The sequence below is a fragment of the Haliotis cracherodii genome, unplaced genomic scaffold (assembly GCF_022045235.1).
Source record: "Haliotis cracherodii isolate W230 unplaced genomic scaffold, xgHalCrac1.p SCAF_6, whole genome shotgun sequence".
NCBI lineage: Eukaryota > Metazoa > Mollusca > Gastropoda > Lepetellida > Haliotidae > Haliotis > Haliotis cracherodii.
In genome coordinates this window covers 7,174,519-7,198,222 of record NW_027266319.1, presented here as the reverse complement: position 1 = coordinate 7,198,222, position 23,704 = coordinate 7,174,519, and the positions used below count along the sequence as shown (strand labels likewise).

Below are 23,704 nucleotides of genomic sequence, written 5' to 3'. Positions count from 1 at the left end.
ATATGTATCGTATCGTTTGACAACTGTAGCGTGACATCCCTAAAACTTTGGCAATGAAAGTATCAGCTGCTCTTCCATCACGAAAATCCTCCAGTCAACAACTCAGTCATTGCACTGGCTACAATCCACGAATGTGGCTTTGCACTCCTTTGGCCCTACATTAATCTTCTGATCCTGTCTCATTAGAGCTCCAATCCTGGCACCAGTCATTAAGCCCAATCACGGCAGGATTGCTTTTCTCGCAAATTGTATTCCGCCATGATAAAACTTGGACATTGCATTAAACAACAACATACACCTATGCACAAGTGCTTGTAGGTTTTTACAAAGCATATCGTGACATAACTCGATCATATGTTAGTTGCTATTGGACCACTTTGAAGGCGTACGCATGGTAACAAATCAACAATTGATGCAGTCGATTATGCATTACCACCTGAAGAGTCAGCAAACATAATCCAGCGTCGAGCGACTAGTTGAGACAGAAGCAATGATTCTGAAGCTAATTTACCTTTGTTTAGTGAGCGATGTTACTTCTATACTGAAGACGGGATCTGGAGTTAAATGGACAAAATTTGACAATGTGATCATGTCATCACACATTATGTCTGAAGTTTCAAATATTCACAGGGATATATGGTGTGTATTTCTGTGTCTTCAGAACAAAGCTTGTGTGTCTGTGTTCTATAGAGGGCAACACCAGCGATGTCAGTTTCATGACGTGCTGTTTATGTCGCCTGAGGACGGAGAAGAAGAGACAGGTACCAAATACTACAGCTTCACAACAGGTGAGGGATGACATCATTATTTACAGGAGGCTAAGAAAGTGTCTCAGAGAGGTTTTCTATTATTATTTTAGTATGATTTATGTTGCCTATCCTCAATTGATCTTTGTAAATCATATACAACGGAAAAATGAAATTATGTTTCATATAATGTTCTGACAGACAGAAACACGGACAGAGAGACTATATTTTGTAATTTAGGATAAAATAAATAAACGTACATGCTGAATAAACGACTGGAAAAAGTACAATTTATGTTACAAGAAAAGATGATTTGCTTCTTATCTTTAGTACTTGACTAAGGAAATTAATCAAACAAGTTATGGTACTAAGTACGGATAAGATTTATGGATGAACAAAGAAGTTATAGATAATGTAGGTTGACATGTCTTACACAGGTTTCAATTATTGGTGGATTTATGAGATGGTTAGCGAAACATTCGCTTCTCGGTTTGGAATAGCTGTCACATATCAACAATACATGTAATTCATCCTCGACATAATTAGAGCCTCTGGCATGGCAGAATAATCAATAAATAATAAAAGCGTTTGTTATGTGGGGTATTTGTATGGCAGCCGCTTTCAACAACAAGTCTGAAGTTACTTCACTGAAACATGGTTAATATTTTCCGTTGCTAAGAGGGAAGATCACAAGTTAAATAGGCCTCTACATTAAGTAATGAATAAAAAGATATAAATCGAGAATAATAATAACATTTAGATGAAACGTCGAGTGAGTGATGCCAAATTTGAACGAAGCAGTCAGAAAATGAAAGATGCCGTCGTTAAGTCTCTGTTTAAAAACTAAGTCTCTGTTTGAAATTTACCATATATGATGAGAGTTTTAATCATTTTATCTTCTTGTTGGGAAAATCTATGCTGTGGTAACAGGAGCAGCCTGCTCCAGTACTTAACTGCTCTGGATATACAATAATATTGCATGGAGACTCTATCACATTCTCCCAGGACCATATTGGAATAAGAATACTTGTTTACTCTCAGAAATGATCTACATGAACTCGTATGCACACTATCGATGATGTTACAGTAAGTGGTTCCCCATATCTCAGATACATAGCACAGAATATGTGTGATCCAAGCATCAAATATGTTACAAAAGTCATCATGACTAAGATATCCAAAATGTTTCTGATAGTTGTTAATTGAGAATACTGCTTTCCTTGCTTGTGCTGAACAAGTTTGATCCTTTGTCCATCGCAATTGTGGTGAAAAAACAATACCAAGATAATTATCTGTACATTTTGACAACTTCATTTTCTTCTCCATTTAGAAGCCATTTTTTCATTTCTGAGGAGGGGACCACCATTTATAAATATCATAATTTTAGTTTTGTTGAGACTTACTTTTGTTCCGGTTTCTCCACAAAAAACGTTCCAAAACATAAATTTTCTTTTGAAGCTGTAAAACAGTGTCAGATATAGATAAGACATAATCGGCTAATAATAATGAATTCACATCAGACATGTGTCTCCCACCTTCCTCCTCCAACAATACAGCAAGCTGGTTTATGAAGTTTTGTGGACTCGGGATACAACATTGATGGGTGCCAATGCTACATTTCAAGTATGGTGATAAGCCAGAATCAGTTCTCACACAAGCACACTGTTATGAATACATGGTCGCAACATTTACCTCTTACATCAGGCTTTAAGAGATTTTTAAACATAACTTCATGATTTATGTCTTCAAAAGCGTTGGAGAAGTCATTAAAGATTCAATAAAACGTTCCATTTTTTCTTTGATAAATGTTCGTTGATCATTGTTTGCAATGTAAATATGTGTTCTGTGGAGGAATAGTTTTGTCTATTCAGCTTGTGATTCTGTCATTATATTGTTATTATCACACCAATGTCACAGTCTATTATTTATGGCTTATCATGCACATGAATGAGATTCCTCTGAAATTGTTTGGGTCAAGGTAACTACCAATGTTTTTCTATAGGGGAATAATGCTTCTTCCACACCTTTCAGGGAATATCATTCCGTGTTACGTGGAGTTTTATTCTTTGCGTTTGGAAATATTCACATGTTTTCAAACGTCTTTTTAAAGAATAAATATGTGCTAATAATCTTCCCATAAACCCATATTTTCTTTGCTTGATGTCTTCCCAGTCATGGTTCGACCAAGGTGGTTGTACTGAGTTTGAAGATAACTGGCTATTTTTACGTACTCTCTTGAACTGATCAGCTGCATTATGATAAAGTTTCATAATAGTATCTAAACTTTGTTCAGCATATGCCTCAATTTGCTTGTTGATAGCATCACAACAAGATGAGAACTTTTCTTGAAAGTTAATCATGAATAAATTGCTTACATCTGGAGACCAGTTGTGGTTAATCCATGATTTTTTAATCATTTGAGATTGGTTGTTTATGCATGAACTTGAGGTTGCAGTAGAGTATGGCCCGATGCCACAGACATATCTTTCTTGAACTCAGTAGTACAGTAGAGAGAAAAATGGTTAGACTCGTCCCTTTTATGAACAATAAAAGCACTGAAGTGCGGCGCTTGCCAGGAAATAGTCCACTAAGCTGGTACCAGTATGCGTAAAGCAAGTAAAGTTCCCATCTACATCATCAAAACGTTTTCCATTGAGAGCATGTAATCCGTATATACAACATTATCTGATAGTTTTACACCATGGCAATTCAAGAATGTTCTTTTGTTCAGGTTTTAAGTTTTTAATCGAGAATTTGTCAAAAAGGTTTCGAAGCTTTGTCGCCAATTTGAAAATAGTGCCTTAAAGCACGAGAAAACTTCCTTCTGATTGGTCATTCCATTGGTCTGTCAAAGTTCGCGCAAGGTCGGTCTGACGTGACCCGTAATGGGATGTCCTCAGATCTTTGTTTAGCGGTAGTGAGAACTAAGATCTGATTTTAATGAGATTGTCACCGAGTCAAATAATGACATATTTTGAACAAAAACTTCCCGCACTCGTTGTGTAAGGTACTCTGATACCCTGTGTGGTGGGCTTTCCTGGCTTTTGAACTTCCTTATGCATAAAGAATGTTGTTCTTGTCACTTGTCACTTGTGAGAACAAACCTTACAAGAATTCGGGGGTTGTGTTTCCCATTGCGTTATCAATGGGCCCTGGTGATCAAAATATCGTCTTCATCAGGAATGTTAAGTGTATGATGAATTCTCTGACTTTATGTTGTTCTTGTTACTTGTGAGAACAAACTTTACAAGAATTGTGGGGTCCTGTTTCCCATTGCATAGTCAGCTGGCCCTGGTGATCAAAATGTCTTCTTCGGGAATATTAAGTGTGTTTATGTTCTAATTTATCCCGTGGTTATCCCCTTTCTTCCTGAATACCATTGAATAGAAGGTTGTTTTGTCTTGAGCGGGATTCATAATGATCAAGACAATCCCGCAGTGCGCTTAGTTGTTCGTCCATGCTCTTATTTTCAGGCGGAATCGGGTGATTTCTTCTCTCTGCTCTCTCATCTGTGTCGCCATTTTGTCGGATTATCTATCCAAAGTGGAGACCCGATCGTTCACTGTTTATACATCCCCTTTCAAGTCCAATATTGCAAGCATTACGTCGTCATTTGAATATTTTGTACTTGTGATACCCACAGTACCTGTATCCTCTTGTGATAGTGTTGATTGCCTGCTCGTCTTCGGCCTGGGACTTGGTTCAACGACACCACACCCAATCAGGAGTGTAAACAACATCAAACCTGGTCACAGAGTCGTCGAAACATGTATTTTTATCCTGATCGATATTACATGCATTGTGTTTTTGGACATTTTCGGATGTAAAAAAAGCTCCTATTTTCGCCCACGTCTGTACACCTACATTACCCAGCATACCATGCCATATTAAGTTCTGAAATAAAATAATGCGTAATAAAATATTCATGAAGACACCTCCTCGTCTTTAAGGTCATGATTCACAATTTGCACGTGGTTGTTACTGCATGGCGCACATTTTAGATGTTTTCATGTTGGTTTAGAGTATGATACGCATGTTTGTTTAATGTGAACAGCACACAATGATTGTTTAGCCATCAAGAGCTCAGAAAAAAAACACTTTTGTTCAACCGTTAAAGCGACAAAGCCCTTTCCATATTCATAACAATTCTCTGCCAAAAGCAGAGTCGACTGCTCGACCTTGACAACACCACGAGCATGTGGCTAAGAATCACCATAAGGAGTGACGATGCCGGATGTAGCATCTGCCAGTAACACTTATTACAGCAAGTTAATTGTTCATCTAAAGAAATACGGGAACACAGGGTATATATAAGTCAAAATACGAAACTGCATCAGGCTAAACTAATTTCAGCCGCGTACCATCACACACTTACAAAATTGATATAATGCTTGCACACTGCAACAGCTTGCTTGTATTCAAAGTCTACGTACTCTGGGTATGATGCAAACAGGTATGGTGCTAAACGAAGTTGACAGACATTTTAATGTTCATCAAGACACAATATTATTTCTTTGGAGACGTTATCTACAACGACCTTCCAGCCATTCAATACGTTGTTCATTATGTGAAGTATAACCTTATTGGTCTTTCTGTGTAAAATCACATAAAATAAAATCCAAAATAATATCCAAGAACAATTGGCCATCGTGAGATTCCATAAATATAAGTCAAAATGTTTGTTATGTGTTAAGGAAATTATCTTAATCTTATAGTAATATCACAGTGACTTAAAGCTGAATCAATGTGATCTACCTTACAATATGGCATACCATTCGTATTTCGTTTGTTACGCCAATACCGCGCAGCAATGTCTATGTGTCAATATTGAAAATTATTAACAATCTTTTTTATCAACAATTTTATGTCATTTATTGACACACAAGCGGTTTTGTAATACAAATCTAAGATTTCATAGCTATCTTTATGTGTTTAGGAAGCGCAAGTATGAAATTACAGATTTGTGTTTATCATGTCTTAAATGTTTTTGAGGATGGGGTGATAAACAATGTAAACACTTGTGTTACACTAGTCAGTTTACAATGACTGTTTTAACTCTTTCAACACCGTAGGCTGGTATACTGGCCAAAAGCATCGAGTCCCCAGACACCGTAGGCCGGTTTACCGACCAAGTCGTAGTGACGTCAAAATAGTATATATTTTTTATTAACCTAGCTGTCATATCATTCATTTATTAAATCTATCACATTTCACTACATCTGAAATACGTATTCCATTTCAATTTATCATTTTTCCTCGAAAAATTAAAAAATTATTCACTATTTCTCGCAATGTTATTGAAAATAAAACTCTCGGACACACACTTTGACAACATGTCAAAGAGCAAAATAAAGACGTTTCAAGCAACATCTTTACATATATTATACAAAGTAATACATACAACCAACAAACATATATCGAAATGTTGCCAAACTGACATCTAAGTTATTATTTCAATCTTTTTAGGCGATCGCGTGTAATGAAAGTCAACTTTCGTCGCATTGAATTCTCGGCTCGGACACGATGTATAAAAGCAAAAATATATGCATTAAAAAACTTTGTCACATCTCGTAACCTGGCACGATACAGTCCCGAAGTTACTTATTCTTAATATATATCGTGATTTCCTGCTTAAATAACACATAATAACATAATAACAGGATTTAACGAAAATCTTTCGTCAACTTTTGAAAATTATAATATACACGAGGAAGGACCATAGATGTAATTTAATTGGCTGCCTTAGGTCACGTGCTCAAATTTGACCAATCACGAACCAGATTTCTGCATGAAAGCGTCATTAGAAACCAATTTTTACCCAATGAAATCGCATGTTACGAGCTTGTAGATGAAGGAATAAGATTTTAGCGATGTGTCATATGCCAGTCTCCAAAGAACGTGTTATTCATTCGATTCCTCGAAAACAGGGGTATTTCTTTATGTTACTGAGCCGCTGTTATCGGGAAATGGGTGATGACAGATACCATTTATAATTCTTTTTAAAATGATTTTCCAATTACGTAAACAATGAAAATAAAATAGAAATATGTAAGTTGATTTGATTAAATCTTCTTTTGCCGAAAAACGTAAATGTTTCGCTCCCTTGGTTCTTAATCTGGACGTTATCAACGTGTTAGCTTATATTGTTTATTTACAACGAACTTAATTAAGTTGTAAATGCATTATTTAAATAATGTGATAAACATAACTTTCATATTTATAAACCAAATGATCAGACATTTCAAATGGTGTATAACATGTAAAGATATTTTACAAGCAGATATTTTCTTTGATAAATGTTGGCATCATCTATCACACACGAGTCTCTGGGAACTCGGTGTTCCAGCAGTAAGCACTTCTGGTTGACTTGTTTTGAAAGAGTTCATGGTAGACCGAAATTACGAGAGAAGTCGTTAAAAGAATTGTCTCAGGAAATAACGTTCAGTGGGTCTCGAAGCTGAGGATCGTTGTTTGTGCGGGATTATACTTGGAAGTACCTGCTGAAATAATGCGGGGTTTCACTGTTCCTAATTTGTCAGTCTTACCCTTCCACAATTTGGTGATTCTGTGCACACATCTTTCTACGATATGATGTGAAGCAACAAACTAAGATTCAGATTTGTTCAAGCCTTTTAAAATACCCAAGAATGTACTGTTCTTCTGGGAAAGGTCAAGGAAGATGTGGAGTGCAATAATTTGAGACGAATTTGTTCACGACAAGGACAAGAAATAAAATAAATTGAGACAAAATATTTGCTGCAATAGAAGACACATTTCTTTTGTTTTAAACATCATCTTTTCAGAAGCTAAAATAACTATTTTGGCAGTATATGTAGTCCTAGAATGAGGTGCAGATTAGCTCATGTTGATTTAGACAACTTTTTTCTCAACGAATATCAATGTGTAATGATTACATGTTACTTGTGGCAGTTGGATCGTTCGTAACCATGAAATCGCCAGTGACTGTAGGGTGATATAAATCCTGCCGGGGTCCATGCAGGAAGCAAAGGTACTGTAAGACCCCATAGCCCCTGGTATGGTGATCTCCCTTCAGTGACTGACGATCTCTAGCCCATTTTTATATTGTGTTGTTCTTTAATACTTACTGCTTTTTAATAATCTCAACTTGTTTTAAATCAAATCTGTGATATTCTAGTTATTGTTCTGTCCATCGTTGGGCACTCATGAAGAGCAACCTCCTCGTGGTGAGTGCTAGGTAACGCTAATAGCTCTTCCCCCGCGTGGAACCGGGGCAGAATATTTCCACAGCACCCCATTGCTGGTCGTAAGAGGCGACCGAATTGGGCAACCTGTTTGCCGTGGGTTGCGCTCCTGTGTCGCCGGAGGACGGGAGTCTGGTAGTTGAGGGCACTGGTTCCAGGAACAGTGTTCCTTTGCCCAACACACTACTTTGACCCTTACTTCGCCTAGACGGGTGGTAGAATGGGCCCGGCTCTATCAATCGGCTGGTCATGCCAAGCCCGGTGCATTAACTGTATTTGCACAAATTGTATTTTTGACTTGTCTTTACACTTTAGGTCTTGGCCAAATTTATTTATAAAACACCATTTGATATTGAACTACGTGTATTTTTTTAATTGCCTAGAGTCTTATGCCCAGAAGGCGGTGGCTCATGGGCCAATCTGGTGGATTGATTAATTTTTAGTTAATCTACTTGAGTATACCATCTCAGTATCCTTGGTGCTGCCAGTTGGAGACCCACGGGCATATAGCATTGTCTTTATGATACTCCGTGGTGGGTGGGGAGCTAGGATGGTGAAACCTCTATTATTAACCATGGCTTAACACAAAAAAAACACAAACGAGAATTGGATGAATGTTTGTCGTCTGATGAGGAGAGTACCTCAAACAGACCTGATAACTGGAGCAGATTTGTAGTGGTATCTTCTGCTGATGGGGAATCGCTCAAAATAAATCCATTTGCAACTTCAAAAGCAATTTATGGCTTAGCTGGTGACGTGCAAACTGTTTAAAAGATTCGATCTGGCTTTCTTCTGATTGATTGTAAAACGGCAAAACAATCTGCTGCTCTTCTAAACACATAACACCTCGTGAATACTGAAGTTTCAGTTTCACCGTACAAGACTCTGAACAGTAGCAAAAGGATCATCAGAGACCGGGACCGTTGGCTCTCAGATATGAGCGAATCAGAAATAGCAGCAGAATTGCAAGGTCAAGGTGTGACAAATGTGAAACGTTTTACATCTAAGAGAAATGGAGAGACTGTGCAAACAAATACATACTTACTTTCTTTTTCCCAGCCTGAACATCCTAAATGTATCATATCAGGATACTGTAACATCGGGGTGGAACAATATATTCCAAATCCACTTCGATGTTACAAATGTTAAAAGTTTGGCCATGGTGCCCAGTCTTGCAGGAATCGCATGACATGTTACAGATGTGGTAAAGAAGCCCATGAGGGTTCTGATTGTATGACACCTCTAAAATGCATTAACTGCTCCTGAGACCATATATCTTCATCAAAGTCATGTCCAAGCTGGAAGCGTGAATATGAGATAGTCAAAATCAAAGTTCAGAAAAATATTCCATACCATGATGCAAAACTTTTGCTAAATGCCTCTCTGCAGTGGTTTCTCGACCTCTTACAAAATCTGTTCAGTCTGTTGCATGTCAAACAGATATTACTTGGATATCAACAGAAAAATATTCCGTATTACGGTCAAGTACTTCTTCTCAGACAAATAATGCTCCACAATCAGCGCCTGTGTCAACACCATCACTGGCGACTGCAACAACTCCAACATCTTCCCCTGTTGTCAAAAATGCCAGCCAAAAGATAGATTACTCTAAAAATTCAGATCATGTGCCAAAGGGTCAACGCGACCCCATACAGATTTATAATCGCTTTGAAACCTTGGAGGACATGGATGTCCCTCCTCATCTTAATGGGCGTAACAGAAGTAAGTTGCCTAGAAATGGGAGACGTAGATCTCCGGTTCATCCACCTATAACTTGAACGTCATGAATCCACTCATTCAGTGGAATTGCAGAGGTCTCAGGACCAATTTTAATGAATTACATTTATTAATTCAAGATTTTACGCCATCAGCAATATGTCTCCAGGAGACATATCTCAAAGAGACTGACAACTTTGATTTGCGTCGGTACAGTTCCTATCATTCATTTTCTCCACCAGGTGCTAAAGCTACTGGCGGATCTACTGTTTTGGTGAAGCAGGGAGTGATCCACAGCCCTGTTTCACTTCATACCAATCTTCAGGCTGTTGCAGTGTGACTGACTTTGCACGTAACATTTACCCTGTGTTCTCTGTATATTTCTCCTTCCTCTATGCTTTAGAGATCGGATCTTCAATCCTTATACGAACAACTCCCTAAGCCTTGCATGATTGTGGGTGATTTAAACGGCCATAACCCATTATAGGAAAGTGTTAACGTTAATCCAAAGGGAAAAGTACTTGAGGATTTTATTTCTGATAACAATTTATGCATTTACAATGATGGATCAAATACTTATTTACATCCCGCTACTGGAACCTATTCCGCTTTAGATCTGTCACTAACAGATTCAAATCTATTAAACGAATTTACGTGGTCGGGCCATGATGACTTGTGTGACAGCGACCATTTCCCCTCAATATTAACAGCAAATAATCCAACTGATGTTACACCTACATCTAGGTGGAATTTTACCAAGGCAAACTGGCCTTCTTTTCAGGAACTCTGTACCAATAGATTGACACCGGATATGTGCATTCAAACAGAATAAGCGTAAGTCTTGGAGGAATTATGTGTCTAAAATAAATTCTCGCATGCCTATATCCAAGGTGTGGAACATGATTGCAAAAATTAAAGGTAAAGGCTCAAAATCGACTGTCCACCATCTCAAGGAAGGTGACCATTTAATAACAGATAAAGTGGACATTGCTAATAAACACTCTTCATCGACAAATTATGATCCCAAGATTCAAACATATCAGAAACAACAGGAAAAGAAGAGGGATGATTTTACTTCTCAAAATGGAGAAAATTATAATGAGGTATTTTCGCTCCACGAGCTCGAGCTAAATACTGCATTTGATCAAGCGCACGACACTGCAACGGGAGATGATAATATTCATTATCAACTCCTGAAGCATTTACCTAATTCATGTTTAGAGACACTTCTTGATATAGTTGATCAGTTATGGACGTCAGGAAATTTTCCTCCTTCATGGCGTAATGCTATAGTTGTCCCCATACCTAAACCTGGTAGGGACCATAGTGATGCATCTAATTATAGACCAATATCACTTACTAGCTGTGTGTGCAAAACCATGGAGCGAATGGTAAACAATCGACTGGTGTGGTACTTGGAAACTAATAATCTAATAAGTAACATACAATGTGGTTTCCGTCAGAATAGAAGTACCATTGACCATCTGGTACGTTTAGAATCCTTTGTCAAAAATGCAATTGTAAATAATCATCATGCAGTATCAATCTTTATTTATTTAGAAAAAGCGTATGATACCACTTGGAAGCATGGTATTTTAAAAGATCTACATAATTTGGGGTTAAGAGGCCGTTTGTCTCAATTTATATCTCAATTTTTAACAGACCGACAATTCCAGGTTGGTGTGGGTTCTACCCTGTCTGACCATTATAATCTGGATCAGCGTGTCCCACAAGGCAGTATTTTGTCTGTAACTCTGTTTAGCATCAAACTTGATAGTCTGTCAAAGGTTTTAAATGATTCCATTGATGGTTCACTTTTTGTGGACGATTTTAATATTTCATGTCGTGGAAAATATATGCGTACCACCGAGAGACAGTTACAGCTATGTCTCAACAAAATCGAAAAATGGTGTCTTGAAAATGGTTTTAGGTTTTCAAAAGCTAAGACCATTTGTATTCATTTTTGTAGGAAATACAAGCACCACAAAGATCCACAACTATTTTTACATGGCACTCCTATCAAGGTTGTAGATGATGCCAAGTTCCTGGGTCTTATTTTCGATCACCATTTAACTTTTAAGCCACATATTAACTATCTTAAAACTAAATGCCTGAAGGCTCTAGATTTGTTGAAAGTTGTTGCCAATACAAAGTGGAGAGGTGATCAGACAACCCTCCTCCACTTGTATAGGTCTCTGATCCGCTCTAAATTAGATTATGGCTCCATCGTTTATGGTGGAGCCTGTAAGAGCAATTTACAAAAATTAGATTCCATTCACCATCAGGGCCTAAGACTATGTCTTGGCGCATTTCGAACGTCTCCTGTGGATAGCTTATATGTAGAAGCTGATGAACCATTCTTGAAGCAACTGCATATCAAATTATCGCTTCAATACATTGCACAATTACGTTCTAACCCGTTAAACCCTGCATATAACTGTATATTTCAACCCCTTTACGAAGACCTTTTTCATAGTAAGCCTAAGCTGGTCCCACCACTAGGCATTCGGATTAAACCCCATATTACAGCTGCACATATTGATTTAGATAATATCTCTCCTTTCAGGCTTCTGTCTTCCCCTCCTTGGCAACTTATCAGACCGGAGGTGGACTTGACTCTCACACAATTTAAAAAACAAGACACAAATCAATTAGTATATCAGCAAGAATATTTACAAGTTAGAGCTAAATACGACTCCCACCATTCCATTTTTACAGATGGATCCAAGGACGGCAGCACAGTCTCCAGTGCTGCTGTCATTGGATCCAAAACCATCTCATTCTGCTTACCAGACCATAGCTCCATTTTCACCGCTGAAGCCAAAGCAATATTAACTGCTTTGGAATATATCCCAAAACAGTATGGTTGTAAACGGTTCATAATCTTTCCAGATTCACTTTCTTCTCTACATGCAATCAAATCTAGCTCTTCACATCATCCATTCATTTTAGATATTTTAGAATTATATTATGACCTTGCTACTGGCCAATACGACATCGGGATAAATATTTCAGTGTAAAAATAGTGAAGGACCTTTTTAGAAAAGTTCATTCTCATTTAATACTAGGTTTTTGAAAGGAAATAGACCTTGTTCATAAATTTTGATGTATTTACTGTATTGTTTTACAAATTGGTAGTGCAAAATTCATAACTTAGATTGTTAGTGGCTGTACCCTCGAGGGGGGTTGAAGTAGCGTAAAATTATTGTCCCCCTAAGAGGGTATATAAGTCCCATATCATTCAAAGTATTTTTCTGCATGCCAGGTTTTTAAACGTAGAATATTCGTCATTTTAATCTTTGGCTTAATTGGTACACTGTAGCCAGTGACTGAAGGGATGATATAAATCCTTCCGGGGTCCATGCAGGAAGCAAAGGTACTGTAAGTCCCCATGGACCCTAGCACGGTGATCTAGCTTCGGTTGCTGGCGATCTCTAGCCCATTTTTATATTGTGTTGTTCACTGATACTTTTATATATTCTCAACTAGTTTTAAATAGACTCTGTGATATTCTAGTTATTGTACTGTCCATCGTTGACAGCTTTTTATATTGTATAAATTTATGTATTATTAATGTACTTCTCGTCACGATGTGGCTAAAATACTGCCGATGTGACGTTAAATCTTAACTCACTCACTCACTCACTCACTGTCCATCGTTGACAGGTTTTTATTTAGTTTAAATATATGTATCATTAATGTATAACTTCTCGTCACGATATGGCTGAAATACTGCCGATGTGACGTTAAATATGAACTCACTCACTCACTCACTCACTCGTAACCATGAACTCCCACGTTTTTAAGCCCAATAGTGAATAATATGTGGCATCCATGTATTCCTGTTTTTGCTGCAAACCTACGACGTTGTATTGTACCTCACTCTACTTCATGGTATGTAATGGAGGAGCTCCTTTTTCTCATGTATATCCGCATTTAAAATCGCATTGGAATATTCTTCTGGCTGCTTCCTAATGAGGATGACATGACTCACATATAAAAGTATGTTATTGACAACAATCCGTGGGTTCGTTTTTAAAGAAGTATTTAAATGCTGTTATGTTGATATCGATAAATCTGTTCAGTTGAATTGTTTGGATTGATTTATACCAACTTTAAGCATGTGTAAAGAAGAGGCCACTTAAATTAAAGTAGCAAAACATTTTACAGCTTAGTGGTAACCACGAACTCTTTGTTTCTCATGCATTTGTGACTAAAAAGTAGTATTGGACTACACTTCTAATTTCTTTTTTTATGAGGATAAATGGTCTTTGTATATTTACAACAATACTATGGTTAAGTTCGTTTTAATAGGTTTTTCAAATGCTGATACTTTTGAATAGATAACTGTTTAGTTGGATTGATCGTATTGATTTATACCAAATCTCTAAGTGTGTGTAAAGGACAGACTACTTAAGCAAAGTAACAAAAACTGTAATATACATATATGCTGTTTGAAGGAGGCATGTAAGCAAAGTTGCGTGATCAATGGGCTAAAGCAGTGTCAAAATATAAATTATCAAAAAAGACGAAACGTTTGTGTTGAACCTCACTACTAACTACACTAATTTCAGGGCAATGTATGATAAGGTCTTTGCTTTGCCCATTGATTACGCATAATTTATTACATGAGCAAAACGTTTAGAAATCATTAAGAAAAACATCAGACATGTTTTTGTGTGTTTTGTGTTGACGCAGTCGGCAATATTACATCTACATGTATATGGCGGATATCTGTATATATTTTGACAGAAATGCAGTGATAGATGTAACGAGCAATACTCTTTTATTACGGACTTTTGCTCAGAATTTGATTTGTTTATGACCCAAGTTGAGTTGTTGGACTTAAAATTACGTCAGTAATATTTACAGCCAGAATCGTGTTTTACTTACACGATAAACTTTCATTGGTTTGTTTTATTACTTTTGTGATATTCTTTAATATTTGATTTAAATCATTTCAGTTTGTTATCGATCACATTAAGATGACACTCCCTGGTATAACTAAAATACCGTTCAAAGCATCATCAAAATCTTAAACTCATTCACAAAGACCACCGGGGAAGGTGCAAACCAGATATATATTTTTTCTGATGAAAGCAATGAAAAACACACTTAGGAATTCTGCAGAATCAAAGTATGTCTGCCAACAAACTCCCTTAGAAACATCCTAAATTATGAAATTTGGAAAATTCAACATCTGTGTAGACATTCATGACAATCTCTAGAATACTCAGAAGCGATCAGCCTTGACAACTGTTTCACCATTTGTGCACTTGTCGGGTGGCTTGTTGCTATAGCTACGTTCGTTTGTTTTAAAAACTTTTCCACTTTTGGAGGAATATGTAAGTTCTTCTGAAGACTAATTAGAGTAACAGATGATCTTTTAACTCCATTTCAACAATATGTCCTCCTGCATACAAATGCAGCTATTCATCTCCGACATCAAGTCCCAACAAAGCACCTCGAGCTTGTTTGTACTAAACACCTCGGTCACGTTCCAACTAAACACCTCGGCCATCTTCACCTAAACACCTACGTCACGTTCAAAGTAAACACCAAAGTCACGTTCCAACTAAACACCTCTGTCACGTTCCAACTAAACACCTCTGTCATGTTCCAACTAAACACCTCGGCCATGTTCCAACTAAACACCTCTGCATGTTCCAACTGAACACTTCGGCCATGTTCAAACTAAACACCTTGGCCATGTTCCAACTAAACACCCCGGTCACCTAAACACCTACGTCACGTTCAAAGTAAACACCAAAGTCACGTTCCAACTAAACACCTCTGTCACGTTCCAACTAAACACCTCTGTCATGTTCCAACTAAACACCTCGGCCATGTTCCAACTAAACACCTCTGCATGTTCCAACTGAACACTTCGGCCATGTTCAAACTAAACACCTTGGCCATGTTCCAACTAAACACCCCGGTCACGTTCCAACTAAACACCTTGGTCACATTCCAACTAAACACCTCGGCCATGTTCCAACTAAACACCTCAGCCATGTTCCAAATAAACACCTCGGCCACGTTCAAACTAAACACCTCGGCCATGTTCCAACTAAACACCTCGGCCACGTTCCAACAAAACACCTTGGCCACGTTCCAACTAAACACCTCGGCCATGTTCAACTAAACATATACGTCTTGTTCCAACTAAACACCTCGGTCACGTTCCAACTAAACACCTCAGCCATATTCAACTAAACACCTTGGAAACTGGTAATTATCGATCATCTGTCCATCGTGATTGAATACTGTAATGGATTAACAATGTTAATTCACTTATGACAGAAAATTCGTAATTCATTGTTGTTCGTTAGTTTTTCTTTAGTTCTTAAACAAATCAGATTTTATAGCCAAAAGTCTTCTAAGAACTTTGGGACGACATAATGAAAGATAACAATGTGTCGATATATCTGTTCTATGGTTCATTTCTATTCATAGCTATGTATAACTGTCCTTGTCTATTTCAGGTGCATGTCCATCTGGCTACGTCCACAACCGCCTCCTCAACTTCTGCTACCAGGTTCATACTGACCGTACCCCCCATAAGAAGGCGCTTGCTGACTGTGCGTCCAGAGGAGAACACTTTGTTGTTATTGACAGTGCGGACAAGCAGAACCACGTCGTCAAGCAGGTCAACTTGTCATCAGGTTCGTATTCCTGCCTTCATATCCACCCTTCAATCACATTCAACATCATATTCCTGCTGTCATAAGTACTCTGGGTGACTAAATTACCCTCCACTGACGTCGCAATATCACAAAACCTTATTATCATGGGCATCATTTTTGTTCTATACTACATTTAATTTCTCCCTCGCATTTTATATGTGTAGGGTAAAACACGTCAGAGTTTTTTTTTACAAAATTTAAAATCCGAAGCTGAGGGATGAAACCGAGGGAGGGTTTTAAGTCTCATAGGACCCGAGGGAAAGTGTTTTGTCTAACTGATGAACCAACAAAAGGGACCTAAAACAAGATTGACAACTTTTTTATGTTCAAAACAAATTTTCAATAAACTTTAGGAGACGGGCGTCAGATATCTGTTGCTGACGTATGGGTACTTGAAAAAGACATTTTTAAAAGCATTGTGATTGATCAGCACGCCTGTTGTCTAATGGTACCTACCTGGGCTACAGATACGAACGTTACATGTTCGAACCTCGGGGAATATATAGAATACGTTTTAATCAATATTTCATTTTATTGCGTTCAAATGTAAACGGAAGTTGAATTTATTATACCCCTGGTATATTATGTAAAATCCCAGGGATATCACAATATTTCTGTTTTTGAGATTTTAACCAGACTGGAGAACAATAGAATGTCGCTCCTTGAGGTTTATCAGGAATGAGCACGTCACAGTGTTTGCCGTATAAAGAATAATTTCCTTGTAACCGCAAAAGTACAATATCAAAGCAAAGAATTCTTGGCAGGATTATTAGTATTCGGTGTTTTGCAACAAACAAATACTATTTTTTTTTTTTAAATGGTGTGAGTAATACCTGTAGAACCGGACATGTTTAACCTTTACGCGAACCCCTGGTGTCATCACTGAGTTTTGTCCAATGTTATTTTGCAGTCCACTGAAATCTGTCTTAGCAGATTATCTGTCAAAACAGATTATATTTCAGGGCAGTAATTGTCTTAGTAAGTGCCAGTCATCGTTTTGTACTTTATTCTTGCGGCGAGTAATGTGAAAGTTCTGGTACACTCACACTTGTTTTAGAAACTGAAATTCAGCTGTGAGTCAGAGTGCGATCGATTCTGTGAAAATATGTTGCTTTAGGCCACACTCGAACAATAGCATAGAGGGGAGGGGTTGGGTGGGAGCACACCAAGAATGGGTTTCATACAATTAACCTATATTGAGAACCCATGCTGCATTTCGGTAGACAGCAAACACATAGGCACCCAACCATCCTCACTTAACTGTAACATTGTAGTTGATAACATGCCATTCAAGTCATATTATCTATGATTTTACCAGCTACACTTAAATTCATTGATCAATAATAATTGCTTCTCTCTTCCCAATGGACAAAATTGATATTTCAAGTGCCTTGTTAAAATTTCAGAAAACAGACAAATTAACTTCTTCATTGATGGTTCAGATCTGGCAGAAGAAGGGAAATGGGTATACCATGACGGCCGACCTATGACCTACTTTGCCTGGCGCCCAGGCTACCCGCTTAACATATATCCTGAGCAGGATTACATCATCATCCACCAATCAAACACAATTGGCAGTGCATTTATGTGGCAAGACAGGAAGAAGAATAACGCATACCGTTACATCTGTCAAAAAGACCTTTGAATCCTTGAACATAAATGGGAGCCAGTTACGTACACGTGACTATCACGTAATACAGTATCATCAAACGGGAGCTGTGAACCCTGCAAGAATGTTCAATATGATTCTATTCACTCTTTCAAACAAAGTGTTCGAATAATTTATTTTCCTGATTCATATATTTGTCTTGTAAAATCGCAAATAGGTAAGTCGAATTTTAAAAGGCGTTATATGGTTGTTCATTGCTAAAATTGAAGTGAACTTACTTTGACGCCTAGAGCGCTGCTCCAGGTGTTGGTGGTTGGTTGGTTTGTTGTTTTAACGCCGCACTCAATAATATTCCAGCTATATGACGGCAGTCTGAAAATAATTGAGTCTGGACCAGACAATCAAGTGATGTCGCCCGAAAAACTGTTGGTTTTTTATCAAAGCTAGGCCATAAACCAGAAGTCATAAATAAGTGTATGTCGTGTTTTCTGTGTTGTTTAACGTCGCAGTGATATTCCACTGATATTCCAGCATATGTTAAAAAAAAAAAAAAAAAAAATTACATGTTTGTTCCGTAGCAATTACAATTATTTGATTAGCCATATAATTACATCCCCTGCTTCTCGTAAGAGGCGAGAAACGGGATCGGGTGGTCTGGGTCGTTGACTTGGTTGATGTGCGTCAGTAACCAGTTGTTACATCAGATAATCAAAACAAAACTTGGTGAAACTTTGATTATAAAATCGTCCTCGTCCTCGTCTTAGTATGTCCCCCGAATTATCAGTTAACGCTGATAATGGGGAAGATCATAATGAAGTATTTTCTCAAAATACTGTCCTTGGGCAAGCTTGTAAAATCAGCTCCTGAAACATTTTCCTAAATCTTGTCTCGAAACTCTTTTAGATAGATTTGCGCCACTTGTTTATGTATATTTTCTCTTCTTTCTATGTCACATTTGAATCGCATTTCGATTTTAGTGAATTCGCGTAATTAGCATTTCGTTTACACTGTAATCCTAGTTTTGTATTTTGTTTCTTATCTGAATAAACTCGTTTGAGTTTGGAGAGTCGGGTTTGTGATTTATTGGCGTGGTGGCAGCGGTTTATCCACCCAATACATCTTCGACACACAGAAGGGTTGAAAACCTAAATACCTCCAAGTAAGTACAAGAGTCATCAGAAAGATGGCATATTCTCCCGGCAGCTGTCTGTAAAGTAACCACAAGTAAATGTGCAATTCTGTATGTAATGAGTCAAGAGTTGAATATTCTTTAAGAAGCATACATTGTTTACCAACAAAAGATCCACCATGGTCGCATCCATATGAAATGGAAAGTAAAACGTGTGTTTCTGAGTTGTTTTTTAATGCAAACAAATGACAAATTACAAGAAACAATAACTAAACAAGCGTATAGTCAACGAAGTCATCTATATCCCCCGCATCTGTATGGCGCTCGAAGGGCTTTGTGTAGTCAGCATACCCTAAAACGGGTGGGGATGAAAGGCATGTCTTGATCTCCTCAAAGGCTCTTTCTTGGTCCTGACCCCACTTCCATATCATAGTCTTTGTGGCTTGTTAACTGGATTTCTTGGCACACTTTGGCATCAGTTCAGACAGAGGCCTTGCAATGCTAGAAAAGTCTTTCACGAATTTCCGGTAATAAGCAGCAAATCCGAGAAACTTCCTCAGGAGTTGATGGTGTTGGCCAGTTCTTTATCTTGTCAACCTATTCTGGGTCTGCCTCGATGCCATTAGCAGAAACTATATAGCCAACATATCTCACCCGGCGCTTGAAGAATTTACACTTCTTTGATGCGAGCTTCAGTCCACATTCCTGGAGTCTTCTGAAAACCATCTCTAGACGTTGAACATGTTCCTCATAAGTCTTGGAAAAGATTATGAGGTCATCGAGGTAGATTAGGCAGATCTTCAGATGGAGTCCCTCGAGACACTGCGCCATTAGTCGCTGGTAAGTCGGTGGGGCATTGGAAAAACCAAATGGCATCCTGTTATATTCAAAGAAACCCAATGGTCCAACAGTAAAGGCAGTTCTTTCCTTATGGCTCTCCTCTATCTCAACCTGATGGTACCCGCTCATCATATCCAAAACAGAGAAATAGGTCATGCCTCCTAAACAGTCTAACAGCTCCTCGATATGTGGTAAAGCATAAGAATCTTTGATGGTGCGGTTGTTAAGCTGTCTAAAATCTATACACATCCTTAAAGCTCCATTCTTCTTCCTATCTAAGACAACATTGGATGCCCAAGGACTGTGTTAACTTCGGATGACTCCTGCAGACAAAAGTTGTTGTGACTTCGGACCTCATCAAACATGGCTGGTGGTATTCGACGATGTCTTTGCTTAAAAGGATGGTCATCTGTCAAATCAATCCGGTGTTGGACAGCTGATGAGTGCCCAAGATCCTCTTCATTCTTGGAAAAGATGTCCTTGAACTTCAAGATAACATCAAGGCCTTGTTCTACCTCCTGAGAAGTCAAACTCTCTTTCTCTATTTCCACTTGTTCCAATAGAGTCTTCTCATCTATAGGTCGACCACATGGTGCATCCTGCAGAGTCACTGGTTGAAGTTCACAGAGTAAGGATCTGGGAGGTATAACTCTGCGGAGTTGGTTGTAGAAGAGCACAAAGTCTAGATGTCCTCAATCCCTTGGTTACTTGACCCTTCACTACAACTCTATCATTAGCTGGGTTCATGACATTCCTATCTTCAGCGCTTCTCACAAGTCCATGTCGCCACTTGTTCCGTTCCAGTTCCTTCTCTCCAAGTACAATAGTCCTGTAGGTTAAATACCATGGGGTGTGCAATGGGGCCTTCTGTAGAAACCTAGTTCCATGCTGGTTCCAGCAATTGTCCAATAAGCAGTTCAAGATGTTAGTTCCTAAAAGTACTGGTACGCGGGAACTGTATCTGGTACTTGGTACTATAAGGAATAAACATGGAACAACATCCACATTAACACCTCCTCCAGTGATGGATACATCCACTTTAATAAACCCCTTATATGGTAAAGTCTTGCCACCTGCACACTCAATGTCCAAAATATTACCGAGTGGCTCCAGTTCAATGTGCTGTAACTGTTCCTCATAATAAGGACTCAGATATGGTTGACACTGTGGCTCCTGTGTCAAGTAAAGCTCGAACTGGCTTACCATCAAGCATGATGTTAGCTTCATTTGCTTTACCAACTAATCCTTCAGGTACTCTGTTGGGGTTCTGAAGTAAGTCTAGTGGTGACCCCTGCCCATAGACCCTTGCCAGTTTAAAGGGCGATGAAGATGGTCCAGACGAACTCGACATCCAATGGCAATGTGTCCTGGGTAACCACATCTGAAGCATGTAACTTCCTAACTTCTCAGGTTGTGGTGGATACGGGTTCCTCGGTGCACTTATCTGATCACCAGATGTAGGAAGTTTAGGTCCCTGTCCTCTATGGTTTACTCTTGCACCTCTGTAGTAAGGGTTTGCTGTAGCTCCAATACCTTGCGGTGCATATACTATATCATCTTGTCCTTGATCCAAGCCATGGGCAGAGAAGGGTCCATATGGGGTAGCTCCTTGGGGTGGTGCAATCACTTCCTGAGAGGTAAATGACAGATTGCCTTGGCGTCTGCCCCTAGGGAAACTCTGTTGACTGGGGGTGATAGCCTGATGCTGATAGGCACAGGCTGTCTCCTGTTGCTTGATCTGCAGATCTGTAACCTCACTTTGCAACTGTTGGATAGCAGAAGTCAGACTATCAATATCTTTCTTTGTCAATGTATCAGACTCGGAGGCCATCTTGGCAGTAGCAGTCCTATTCCTAGGTGATGGTGTTGGATCTCTTCCTTGCTTCATGTCATACTCGATCTCTCGTAGGGATATCCTGAGTCCATCAAAAGAGGAGACAGAATCAAACTTATGGCAGTACACATTCTTCAATGATGGCCTAAGACCACTCCACAACATATTCCTCAGCATGTCATCCTGTTCTTGAAAAGGAATAGCGTGGTGATCCGTGACTTTGGAAAGCAAGTGTTCCAAACGGCATCCCCAAGTAGCAACATCTTCAACTTCACCCTGGGAAGCGCTATAAAACTGAGCCAAGAGAGCTTCTCTGCGCTGAACAGTTCCATAAATACTGTAGAGTTTTTTCAGTAAATCCTGTATTGAAGCCTTGGATCCTAACCTCATTGCTACTCTAGCTGCCTCTCCCTTCAAGGAATGCCTGATGGCCTGATCCATGACATCTGGGGTGTAGATCGTTGACTTCAAGAGACAATCCACTTCGTACGTCCAAAGGTCAAATGAGACATCCTTGCCCTGGAAATCTCCACTAAACAATAGCAGCTTAGGAAACTGATGGTACGCTACACCTACGGGCTTAACATCCTGTGTATGTGGTTGAGTAGGATGTCCAGTTGTCTCTTCATATTCCCTGGTAAGAGGGCCTTGGCGAGAATACATGTCCTTGATCCAGGCTTTAAAATCCTCAGGCGTGTCAGCCTTCGGTTGCATCCCCAACTTCTTAAAAAGTGTGGCCATACCTTCCAGCTCCTCATCCTTGAACTCCATGGTTAAGGAATGCAGCAGAAATAGGCAAAGAAAACAAACACAACTGCTCAAAAAGCAGACCATGTGCCAACGAGGTAAAGAGGGAATATCGAAGGGTACAAGGAAGTCAAATGAGTGAAACACCAATCGCGTGGATAATGCGAGTTCAAGTAAATGGCAGAGTACCTGTACCAACTACTAGGGCAAACAAAGACAAACAAGTGGAATGTCTAGTTCAGACAACTAATAAACAAACTAAGCTGAAAGGCAATACCTCCCAACATAGCACGTGTGAAGGCAAAGTGTAAGAATATACTCCCCAAAAAAGAGTGAGTGAGTTTGGTTTAAGGCAGGTTTAAGGCCAGTTTAAACAGTATTCCCGTTATATCATGTCGTTCAAAAGAAAGAAACGCAGCACAAATGCACACACGACAGGGTGTACATATACTTGAATATAATGCTAGGCATACGACAAACCCCAAGTTGAAAATACAATACTTACAAAGTGTATTTACAACCCAGAAAGTGACTAAATACTAAATCTACAGACCACACAGAGGGAGTGGAAGGGGATGTTAGTATCAAAATGAGAAATGTTCAAAGAAAGTGCAAAAGTCTGTCGTCCTACAATCAGTAAATTAAGACAAGTTTAGCTTATATGTTATTTATACAATTAATTTTTATTTGCTAACCTTTTATTTGATTAAACAAGGAGAGAAAGTAGAAATGAAATCAAGCCATTTTCATACACATATACACACTGAGTACCGTTATATAAGTAAACTAACTAAAAGCTGATGGTAAACTAAATCAAAACTATACAAACATAAACTAAACTAAGCTAAGCTAAACTTAACAATACCAAACAGAACTAAACTAAACTAAACTAAACGCATGACATCACAAAAGAACCTGTAGCTACGTAGACAATGTTGGCACCAACAGGATAATGAGAAGTAGCTGACAAAGAAGTCTACTGTAATACAAAGCTTTGTACATGAACAAAATACAAAATATGTGACGTAAACAAAGTCACAGTTTACAGAACTTAATTGAACTGAATTGAACTGGCGCCAGGTACAAAGTAAATTTAAAGTTAAATGCTAGCTAGCAAAGGATGTAACATTTTTACAATGAATTTATACATGATGGGGACTCACATGATCAGAAT

At 38.6% G+C, this 23,704-nt stretch overlaps 2 protein-coding genes across 2 annotated transcripts; one reads left to right on the top strand and one right to left on the bottom strand.

Annotated features, from left to right (window-relative positions):
• Nucleotides 1-490: 490 nt before the first annotated feature.
• LOC139445889 (perlucin-like) lies at nucleotides 491-18,016 on the top strand. The gene is made up of 3 exons (XM_071227130.1): nucleotides 491-788; nucleotides 16,171-16,350; nucleotides 17,778-18,016. The coding sequence occupies exons 1-3, from the start codon at nucleotides 491-493 to the stop codon at nucleotides 18,014-18,016; spliced, it is 717 nt and encodes a 238-aa protein (XP_071083231.1).
• A 3,211-nt stretch (nucleotides 18,017-21,227) lies between these two features.
• On the bottom strand, nucleotides 21,228-22,617 carry LOC139445888 (uncharacterized). The gene is given in 2 exon segments (XM_071227129.1): nucleotides 21,228-21,351; nucleotides 21,353-22,617. Coding segments are annotated over 2 exon segments (1,389 nt in total).
• Between the last annotated feature and the right edge of the window lie 1,087 nt (nucleotides 22,618-23,704).

What these genes read in the sequence shown, in the direction of transcription:
- LOC139445889 (XM_071227130.1), top strand. Translation starts at nt 491, where the DNA reads ATGATTCTGAAGCTAATTTACCTTTGTTTAGTGAGCGATGTTACTTCT. An exon ending in ATACTACAGCTTCACAACAG is followed by an intron (nt 789 to 16,170) that starts GTGAGGGATGAC and finishes TGTCTATTTCAG; the next exon opens with GTGCATGTCCATCTGGCTAC. An exon ending in GCAGGTCAACTTGTCATCAG is followed by an intron (nt 16,351 to 17,777) that starts GTTCGTATTCCT and finishes TTAAAATTTCAG; the next exon opens with AAAACAGACAAATTAACTTC.